Source organism: Octopus bimaculoides, chromosome 24 (genome assembly GCF_001194135.2).
Source record: "Octopus bimaculoides isolate UCB-OBI-ISO-001 chromosome 24, ASM119413v2, whole genome shotgun sequence".
NCBI classification, from domain to species: domain Eukaryota; kingdom Metazoa; phylum Mollusca; class Cephalopoda; order Octopoda; family Octopodidae; genus Octopus; species Octopus bimaculoides.
Window position 1 is genome coordinate 32,548,172 of NC_069004.1, and position 11,982 is coordinate 32,560,153.

General features: G+C 37.6%; 1 protein-coding gene across 8 annotated transcripts in view; it reads left to right on the top strand.

Annotated features, from left to right (window-relative positions):
* The window catches only part of LOC106877320 (oxidation resistance protein 1), a 367,386-nt gene that overhangs the window by 123,617 nt on the left and 231,787 nt on the right, over positions 1–11,982 (top strand). Inside the window, exon 1 of one of the 8 annotated variants that reach the window (XM_014926188.2) lies at positions 5,342–6,350. The exons of the other annotated variants lie outside the window; for them this stretch is intronic. Coding sequence (XP_014781674.1) covers positions 6,298–6,350 — 53 coding nt within the window. The 5' untranslated portion in view covers positions 5,342–6,297. Of the gene's footprint in view, positions 1–5,341; positions 6,351–11,982 lie in introns of those variants that run through there. 8 annotated transcript variants of the gene reach the window in all.

Here is an 11,982-nt window from a genome sequence, read left to right on the forward strand (position 1 = left end):
TCTCACGCACAGCCCATTTCCAAAGGTCTCGGTCCGTAGTCATCGCCTCGGTGAGGCCCAATGTACGAAGGTCTTGCCTCACCACCTCAGCCCAGGTCTTCCTGGGCCTACCTCTTCCACGGGTTCCCTCAACTGTTAGGGTGTGGCACTTTTTCACGCAGCTATCCTCCTCCATTCTCACCACATGTCCATACCAGCGCAATCGTCTCTCTTGCACGCCACAACTGATGCTTCTAATGTTCAGCTTTTCTCTCAAGATACTTACACTCTGACGGGTATTCACATTGACATTACACATCCAACGGAGCATACTGGCTTCATTCCTTGCGAGCTTACGTATGTCAATGGAATTTTTCTGTGATTTTATTATTTTAAATTCATCTAATAAAGGGTTCAGAAATTTTGTTACACATGCATAGAATTGCTTTCAAACTTTTCACACAAGACTAGCAGTTTTGGGGTAGGAGCTAGGTCGATTAAATCACCCCTAGTGCTCAACTGGTACTTATTTTATTGACCCCTAAAGGATGAAAGGCCAAGGTGGCCTCAGTGGAATTTGAAACTCAGATTGTAAAACTAGATAAAGTGCTGCAAAGCATTTTGCCCAGCGCACCACCTTACGTAAAATTACAATGATTACATATAAGGTTCTTTTTTACCAAAAATTTCAATCAACTGATCTTTTTGAAGTTATTTCCTTTGCTTGTTTTAGGTTTTGAATATTTCTACTGGGAATTTTTGTCTACTGATAGTTTGGATAATCCCAGGTGATCAATATTATTTCAACTCAGTATGACACCTGTGTGACCCTGTCGTATTTGTATACAGGTGCAGGCATGGCTGTGTGGTTATGAAGCTTGCTTTGCAACCATGCTGTTTCAGGTTCAGTCCCACAGCACAGTCCATAGAGCAAGTGTTTTCTACTGTAGCCCCTGACTGACTCATGCCTTGTGAAATGGAAATTGTGGTAGATAGAAACTGTGTTGAAGCCCACCATATATATGAGTGTGTGCGTATGTGTGTGTGTCCCAGTTTGAAAACTGATGTTGGCATGTTTACATTCCTGTAACTTAGCAGTTTGGTTAAAGAGACTGATATAAGTTACCAAATTTGAGGAAACAAATGCTGATGTCAATTTGTTTGAATAAGCCCTTTAAGGTAGTACCCCAGCATGGCTGCAGTCCGTTGATTGAAGTAAGAGATGAAAGATATAGGCGCAGGCGTGGCTGTGTGGTAAGAAGCTTGCTTCCCAACCACATGGTTCCGGGTTCGGTCCTACTGTGTGGTATCTTGAATAGGTGTCTTCTAGCATAACCTCGGGCTGACCAAGGCCTTTGTGAGTGGATTTGGTAGATAGAAACTGAAAGAAGCCCATCGTATACGTATATGTATGTGTGTCTTTGTGTCTGTGCTCCCCCCCACCACCGCCATCACCGCTTGACAACTGGTGTTGGTGTGTTTATGTCCCTGTAACTTAGTGGTTCGACAAAGAAATCGATAGAAGTAGGAGGCTTGAAAAAAAGAAAAAGGACTGGGGTTGATACATTCGACTATAAATTCTTCAAGGCGATGCCCCAGCATGGCCGCAGTCTAATGACCGAAACAACACTCCTGCGTGGGAGCGGGGGTGGGGTGGGGTGGCAGGTACTTCAGCCATATTGTCTATTAAGAAACGTTGACATCTGTCTCTGCTGTTGTTACTTGTTCAACGGTGTTTTCCTACCTGGTCGCTCGACCTGCTAGAAATAGCCGCCAAATCTCACTAAAATTAACACCGTTAAATAAGGAAAGGATACATCAGATAATGCAGTCCTGTGCCCTTATACCCCTTAAAAAATGAGGTGGTCACGTTTAATCGATCATGTCTGCCTCCTCGATTAGGGTTCACTCGCCGTCAATCGATCATAATTCAGCGGTGGATGCTGCCTGATAACAGCAACTATATTGATAAGACGGCAGTGAAGGGGTGGCTTCCACCTGGTTTCTTGCTCCGTTAGAAATAGCAGCCAAATCTCTCTCAGCTCACCACCATCATCTTTAAAAAAAAATGTATCGTGGTCCTAGATACTCGCCAAAAACGACGAGATGGTCGTGGCTGGAATGCCTTTGATCCCGTGTCTTTTCGATCAGAGGTAGATATTAATAATAAACGCAGAGCCGCAGCAGAAACACCAGCAGCAGGGTAGCAGCATTGCTGCAGTAGTAGAACCATGGGCAGTAGAAGCTGAGTTGAACAGCAGTAGCAGCATCAACTGCTGTAATATTATAGCAGTAGAAGCTAACAACCAACCCCACCACCACCACCACCACCATACAAATAACAGCCAAATTTCTGAGCCAATGAGTCAGTCTTCTGTGCGATAGTTCGACCGGCTAGAAACAATAGCCAAATACACCCCCCCCCCTGCAACTTCCCGTACTAGCGAGTCCAGATTCTCACTCGGTGGTTCGACTGGCTAGAAACAATAGCCAAATATCACTGCATCTCCTTCCCTAATAACCGCGCACCGACCGCTTAGAAACAGCAGCCAAATTTTCCCGCGCTATGACAAGCAAGCCCTCACGCGCTCGTCCAACCTGCTAGAAATAGCACCAACTTTCCTTCAAAATCCATCGTACCGTCCATTGACAAAAATGTAGTCCTAAATGAATTGTAGTAGTAGTAGTAGTAGTAGTAATAATAATAATAATTTGTTTTATTAGCCACAGGGGTCGATACTTTTATTTGCTACTAGGGCCATGAATGAGAGGGACGGATACAAAGACAAGATTAAAGTGTTGGGGTTTCAATGATTAAAACAAGAATGATGTGATGGTCGCGACTAGAGTGTACGTTTCGCTTCCATGGGTCTTACTCGATCAGGTTGACCTGGGGCTCAACAACAACAGCAGCAGCAGTGTTTGTTGTTGAAGATGTAATGACGGCCACAAAATCTGCTGGAGTTTCTTTCTGAAGTCCTTTTAATATTCTTGATGACGCTGATGGCTGCGATTGTTATTATTACGCTTATGAATTTATTGTATATATAATGCCACATTGGAAGTTATAAGAGCGGACCTACCTCGACTATCTTTATTTACACGCCGGATATTTAGTATATACACACACATACACGCATATTTGTATGCATAGCATAGATATATATATACACAGCCGAACACATACACACCCACCCACGTTATTGCAACTTATATTTCAATTTAACAATACTTCGTTTTTGCGATATATATATATATATATATATATATATATATATATATATATATATATATATATATATATGTCTTAAAGTAATTTATTGTGCTAAGTCAAACAAAAAATTTTAACCACTATAAAATCGTTGTTATTTATTTCAGGCCAACATTGTACTCGCTATAACTTTGTGTATATAAGCCTGTCTATGTGTTTTTTTTTTCTTCTGATTAATTGCATGTGAAATGAGGAACAATAATTCCTAATTATCACGACGCATAACTAAACAATATATACATTTAAAAAAAATAATAATTTAGTTTAATTCATTATTTAAAAATAATCTCGTCACTTGGCCATATATTTAGGTAGGAAACTGCCTAAACAAGCTGCAACAACAACAATAATCTATACTCGGTGCTTATTTTATTCTGCTGTTAGTTTTGCTTTTAATTACATATATTTAAATATTTATTAATTATTTATTAGTTCTAAATCAAAACCGATCACTGATCGGTTTGTCACATCGACCATCTGTTTACTCCCCCACCCTCGTACGCCTTCTGCACGCTCGAAAGAGAGCAAGCTGTCAAAATATTATAAACCCCTCCCACAGTTTTGCTCTCTCTCTCTCTCTCTCTCTCTCCACATAAGTACGCACACACGCACGCAACCTCGCGTCCCTTCTATCATTTGACAGTCTATCATTGACAGACTACACACAGAGACCAGCTATTTACACCCTCCATGACAAACATTGGATAACATTAATTCTGGATGCACTATGTTCGGAATGTTAGACGGGACGGTCACGTCTAGAATGTCTCTTTGATCGGTGAAGTCTGCTGAATCCCGGCTGCTGACCTAGGGCTAAATACCAAACAAACAACTGGTACTGCCGAAAGTCTCTCTCCACCACGCCAACATTACTGGAAAAAAAACAACTACAAAAAAAAAAAAAGAACATCCCTGGTTCCTCTACCTGTCATGTTTGGAAATCCCTTCACGAGAACCAACTATCCTCTCGTTCACACCTTTTTTTCCCTTTTTTGTCATTGTTGAATATTGACGACTGGTGTTCAAATTCCACGAGTACTTAACTATATTTCAGTTATGAATCTAGCTTTGTTATAGAGAAATTCTTTAAATTGAAAAACCAATAACGGAATGTCTTTCTAATTCTTCATGTTCCAATCCATGTGATATTTCAGCGGTTTTATTATTATTATTATTATTATTATTATTATTTCCTTTCTTTTAATGCTTTAGAAATAAGTCTGTTTGTTACTTAGTCCGACACCTCGGAGCTTTCCATCCCTCGTGGCATCCAAACTTATTGACGCCCACAAACTCTCTTGAATATTTTACTGTACACATACGCGCAAAAACACACACACACATATACACACACACACACACTTATATGTATACACACATATACACGCACAAACACAAATACACATTCACACATACACACATACATAGATGCACACAGGCACTCACACGAACACGTGCATACACCCTCGTTCTTTAATTAAACTAGAAAAAAGAAAGGGGAAAAAAAATCTACCAGCTACTTATTAACACAAATTACAACTACTACTACTACTACCAATACTACAACTACTATAATAACTACACTACAGTTATAAAAGCAACAATCTAGTTTACCATATTGTCTCATTAGGATCAGTCCTCCTGTCTTGTGGTGGAGACCAAGAAGGATTGAGTGTCATTGGCAGTCGTCATACAACTCGTCTCCCTCAAGCTTCATTTAATTTAGTTAATTCACTTACACACACACACACACACACATATATATATATATACACACACCTCCATATATACATTGATAGTGTTGTTGGAAAAAATTTAGGGAAAAAAAAAACAAATTTTAAAAATCTGTTCATTCATTCTTAATGTTTGTAGTGTCCCCATAAAAATTTCTTAGGTCCTTATGGCCTACAAAAGAAATAATTGATTAATCAATTTATTATTATTATTATTATTATTATTATTATTATCATTATCATTATTATTATTATTATGTAGCCATTCCTCCCTTGTGACGAATATAACAAAAAAAAAAAAAGGAAGAACTAATTTTATTATTGTAGCCATTATAATTATTAGTTTTATCATTTAATTTTGGATATTATTGTTATTAACATTATTAATGTTAACGCTGCCACATCATAAAAAAAGGTGGGATTTAGCTTAACATTTGTACCATATTCTTGCCAATCACTTCCATTAACAACTCTTTCTCAACTCCCTTTAATTACAGTTGGCCCTTAAAGGGTTAAAAACAAAGGTCCTACTGAGATCTCTTTTCATACATTTCATTTCTACCTGCATCTAGAATATACAGCATATATTCAGTGATAGGTCCCAGTCACCCTTATGGAAGGGTAACATATATATATTCACGTTGTTTTTATTATCCACACACATACATATATACACGCAATTCCAAGTTCGGAAAAGTTTAAAGCCCACATACAAGCTGTTGTGGGTCTGTCTGTTGTGTATCTTTAAATCTGGTCCATTGTCACTGTAGCGCTCACTCCTCTCACCCCCACCACCCTATACACTAACATATGTACATTTGTGCATACAAAATGTATGAATAGAATACAGGTCTTTTTTCCCCCTATACACACACTCATATTAAGTATAAATTATTCTAGCTGAATTCCGTACACCTGCATATGAGCATATGCATACATATATTAACAGATACAAGTAAAACTCACACACAAACACATCGACATAAAATGCATACATTTTCACTGTCATAATATAAAACATAACACTAATGCATCTAAATACACATGTATAACACATATCAACATATGTGCACACGCACATTAAACACACCTATGCGCATATATACACACATGTATAAGTTGTTCGCAACTCGTGTAAAATATATGCAGCCAGTCCAAATAGACCCACACGTTGCATTTTCCAAGAATCAATATAATACTAATTGAATAGCTGTAAATTGCATGGAAATTCTCTCAAAATGGTTATCTAAGTGTGGTGTGTAACAGACGGAATTGTTATTTAATTAGCCTGTGTTCATTGGAGTACCGTTACAGATGGCTAATCTTGTGCGCTCAGCCGCGTTCAAGTTACGGAATATTCACACCAAGTAAGTTTTTACGGTTTCCTTTATTTTTTTTTTGCTACTACTACTGTTATTTATTATTATTATTATTATTATTATTATTAAGGCGGTGAGTTGGCAGAGTCTTTAGCACACCAGGCAAAATGCTTAGTTGCATTTCGTCTGTCTTTAGGTTCTGGGTTCAAATTCTGCTGAGGTCGACTTTGCTTTTCATTCTTTCTGAGTCAATAAATTAAGGACAAGTGAAACACTGAGTAGTTCTCTCACCACAAATTTTAGGCCTTATGCTTTTAGTAGAAAAGATTATTATTATTATTATTATTATTATTGTCAGGGCAGCAAGCTGGCAGAATCATTAGCAAGATAGACTACGTTCTCAGTTTAAATTCCGCTGAGGTCGACTTTGCCTTTCCTCCATTTGGGGTCGATAAATTAAGTACCAGTGAAACACTGGGAGTCGATGTAATCAACTAATCCCCTCACAAAAAATTTCAAGCCTTGTTCCTTTAGTAAAAAGGATTATCATCATTATTATTATTGTTGTTGTTGTTTTTCTGGAGGGTCATGGAGGGTCAATGTAAGTGACTGATCACCTCCTCCCAAAATACTGGCGCTGTGCCTAAATCAGAAACCATTTTAGCAGCATTCTTTTTGGCTCTTTATGTTCTGGGTTCAAATCCACCAAGGTCAACTTTGCCTTTCATCCTCTTGTGGTCAGTAAAATAAAGTATCAGTTAAGTACTGGAATTGATGTAATCGACTTGCTCCCTCCCATCAGAATTGCTGGCCTTGTGCCAAAATTTAGAAAGAATTATTAAAGTGGCAAGCTGGTGGAATCATTAGTGTGTTGGACAAAATGCTTAATGGCATTTCTTTTAACTTTTCATGTTCTGAGTTCAAATCCCACCGAAGTTGACTTTGCCTTCAATCCTTTTACGGTTGATAAAATAAGCGCCAGTTGAAGTCTGGAGTTGATGTAATCAACCTAGCCCTCGTTTCAAAGTCTCATAATTAGAAATAATTATTGTTGTTGTTGTTGTTGTTATCATCATCCTTTTGGCTGTCTGTGGAAACTAAGCCATCAATATTTTCCTTGCCGAGTCCTCTTGTCCTATGTAATCTTTTCCAGCAACTTGCTGTTCTATCTTGTGATATGACTCTTGGTTTTGTAGCTCCTCTAGAAATTAAGGCATTCTGTGTTTTAATTAGGCAGCTTGAGTACTACTGTGTAAGGGGCATCATTATCATCTTGCTCTGAGCCCAGAAAGCACTCCATTCTCCTTAGAAGGACCTTAATTAGAGGTTATTCTCAGTTTAAAGAGCAATCTTCTTTGTTATGAGACTGGCCTGTTTTGTTTTTAATTGACATTGTTTTAGCAAATATTTTCATGTAGCAGGACTGATGCACAACCTGCAAACTCAGGTATTGCTATTATTATTACTATCATTATTATTATGGATTGGCAGGGTCCATATAGCACCAGATGGTTTACTGTATTCAGTTAATGCCCTTTATGTTCTGAGTTCAAATACTACCAAGGTCACCTTTGCCTTTCATTCTTCCAGGGTTGATAAAATAGTTACTTGTCAAGTACTATAGACACTTTACTCAACAGTCTATACTTCTGTCCCCTAAAGTTTCTAGCCTTATATCTATTTATGAAATGGTCATATTTTACCTTTTTGTCTTTCAAAATTGCTGGCCTTGTGCCTAAATTAGAAACCATTATTATTATTATTATTATTATTTGTCTTTCTCCCAGAGTTGATAAAATAGTACCAGTCATATATAGAGGCTGGTTTAATCAGCTGCTAACTTCTTCATTTGTGCTCATGTACCTACATTAGAAACCATTTTTATTACACTGTTCTGGTGAGTTGGCAGGAATCAGACAAAGTGCCTTTCGGTATTTTGTTATAGTACCATGACATTATGAGTTCAAATCCTGCCAAGGCTAACTTTACCTTTCACCCTTCCTGGGTTGGTAAAAAAGAAGTAGCATCAAGTATTAGGGTTGATTCCATTGACTTAGCCCTTCTGTCACATTTGTATCCCTGTGCCTTTGTTAGACCACACTGGACAAAATGCTTAGCAACATTTCTTTTGACTCTCTACATTCTAAGTTCAAACCCTCTGAGGTCAGCTTTGCCATTCATCATTTTGAGGTTGATTAACCCTTTTGTTACCATATTTATTTTGAGATGCTGTGTTTCTTTCAATTAATTTTAAATATAACAAAGAATTTAGTAAAATAACTTAGTTATCATTCAGCTAGTGTTAGGAACATAAATTGTGATTAAGGTTTGGTGGAAGATTTTAATTCAAAACTTATGAAGACAAGACTTTTGTAATACAGAGCCAGAGGCAGTTTCTGGCTGGGTTGGTATCATAAGGGTTAAAAGTACCAGGGTTAAATGAAGTACAACAAAGTACCATTAAGATTGGTGGTAGCAACTGGCCTTGTATCTAAATCAAAAAACATTATTATTAAAAAAGGTGTTATGACAGGATCAGGAGAGACACATACAAAGAAAATGCCCCAGTGGCATGGCATAGTGTGAAGTGTGTGGACTATACAGAGTGCGCGGGGCAGCCTCTTTCAGTGTGTTTATTGTAGTTGAAAGTATGCTGTGTTTAAGGAGGGGGTGACCCATTTGGCTACTGGATAGGATGGCCAAAACAGGTGCTATGCCCCTGGCTGTCTTATGTTATGACGTCATTACATTTTCTGGTACAAACCTGTTGAAATCAACATAGTTTTTCATTGTTCTGAGCAGCAGTAAAATAAATACCCACCAAATACTGAGTATGTGCCAGAGAAAATTTCTTGTATTTCCATGAGATCCTTTCGTTTTTCTGAACAAATCCATTGTGATGGGGTGGGGTGAGGTTAATATTTATCATTGAATTATTGATAAAGATTTAATCAACTATAACCTTCAATAACTTAGAAATAAGAGTTTTTGAGACCATAGACATATGTTACAAATAATTAGTGTTTTAAGCCATAAACGTGTGTGTGTGTGTGTGTGGTGATGATGGTGGTGGTATATTTCTGGATGAAGAAATCTGTAGTGATTTCATTCGACTAAAAATGACGTCTCTGCTGTAACTTAGAGTTGTTGTCCAAGCGTCATTAGGTGTAGATGCACTGGTCAGTTTAATGGTCACATGGTCGATGAAACTCTGAGTAGGAACAGAGTGACTCATCAGTTTAGAACAGTGTGTGTCTAAAGGAAGGGGGGTATATGTGTGTGTGTGTGCATGCATATGTATGTATATATATGTTTATATAATTTATATATAATTATGTATAATTTTCATTTTTGTTACATGAATATGTATAATTTATATATCTATTTATATATATATGAATATTGATCTAAAGAATTATGATTAGGAGATTCTATACATTTTTTTCCTACTTGTATACCTTTGTAACTCCTATTCTGTCTTGAAACACATGTAACATGGAATTAGAAATATACTAAATTTTCCAATATTCTATCTTGATACATAATCAATCTGCAAAAAGAATTCACATGAAATTTCTATTGCTATGTATTTTTATTCAAAATAAAATATCTATATACATACATTAAAAAATGCAGATATGATTCACAAGGTCACAGCTTGGATTATAACCCCTTATATATACTTGTATGTGTGTGTGTATACATACACATGTACAATTTAAATTTATATATCATATGCATTCTATGTATACAATGTATATATGCTTATTCTATCAGCCAATACATGAATCCCTGTTTTTTCCTGATTCATGGACTTTTAGACAACTTATTTCTGCAGAATAAATTGGTTATTTCAAGCTTGTTCTCCATAGCTGCTAATCCAGACGATGCACTCTTCATAGCCATTAAAAATTTAATACGTGCATGTATCCTTTTACTGTTATGGATTTGTATTATCTCGGATATTCTTCAAAGAATGTCCCACCACTATCCAAGTTTTACATGGGGCTGCTACTGTAGAAAGTGCTCGACTCAGTCAAGTATATGAGATGGAAAGCCTTTTTCGATGATCATTCACGACCACCTGCAGATTCTGAGCACTTTTAGTCTAGAAAATTTCTCTGCCAGGATCAATAGGCAAACTGTGAAGCTGACTTGTTGGACTTCCTACCTTAAGATAGACTTTCAAACATCCAGTGACAAAGAGCCCTTGCCATATTATTCCTTTCAGCCTTTTCTGATGATTGCTGGGCTTATCTGAGCTCCTGATATGAAATTGTAATATTGTATTTTATTAAAAATAACATAGCCACTCTATTAAACACTATATGAATGCCTCTTTTTATCTGAGTTATGGATTTTTAGACAACTAAGCTGAACATTTATACTTTGCAAAATGAATGGTTCCAGGTCTCTGAAGCTACGAGATTTGATGTGTTTGTTAGAAGATTGGCTTCTTGTTTCTTTGAGAATGATCAAGTGATGTAAACACCTGAGATGAGACCAAATAAGGGTCGAAAATTGATTAAGGCTGTTCATGTTTTTAATCTATGGAGAAATAGATAAATTTAACATGCTTGTATGTCTTGTATGTAGGTTTACACACACACACACACACACACACACATGATGTAGCTTTGCATGTGAATATGCAAATGTCATCTCTCTCTTCTGCCCCCCCCCCACACACACACCTGCCAACTGTATCATTGCTATCCTGCCACTCCCCTATATATACCTGTGTTCACCACTCATTGCTCTCCTCCCTTGTCCCCTAGTCTTTTGTTGCACTTTTGTGAACCCTCTGCTCACACACCCTGTCCAACCCTGTGTACTACTCCACTTATATTCATCTCCTTGTACCTTGAGGGTACACACTGGCACATCCCACCATCTTCTCTCTCTCTCTCCCCTTGACTGGGGTAGCCATGTATCTCCTCCATAGCCAGACACCTGTTTCTGCCTCTCCATTATAATTTTTAACTTCCCATCGCCTGGTACAGAGCCACCTCCCTCAATACCACTCCTCTCTGTTGAAAGGTTTTAGTCTTGCAATTTACTTAATGACCTCGCTGGTGCTGGTGCCACATAAAAAGCATTCAGTAGACTCTGTAAATTGGTTGGTGTTATGAAGGGCAATCAACTGTAGAAACCATTCCAAAGCTAACAGTAGAACTTGACCCTACTGTCTGGTTTGCCAGCTCCCCTGTCAAACCATCTAACCCATGCCAACGTAGAAAGCAGATGTTCAATGATGACAAGGATAAATGGTTCCTTTACATTTTTGTTATATTTGAAGGGTGAAAATGTTTAGATTTACATTTTCATGCTTGTCTCCATGTATTTGTTGGCTAAGGGCATTGACACTCCTTGTTTTCAGGCATTAAACAAACTTTTTTTAACCTTCAAGACTTGGTTAACTGGTGCTGAATGAATTCTTTATGGCAATTAGTAAATATTAGTCTGGAATTTGTCACAAGCCAATACAAACGTCCGATCTGTGATGATTTCTGAAATTGTTATCAATTCTGCGAACCACTGCTTTCATATTCCTGAATAGTAATAACAGCAATGACTCAGGAGAGAATTTGATAGACAGAAACTGTACAGAGAGAGAGAGAGAGAGAGAGAGAGAGAGAGATAGAGAGAGAGAGAGAGAGAGAGAGAGAGAGAGAGAGAG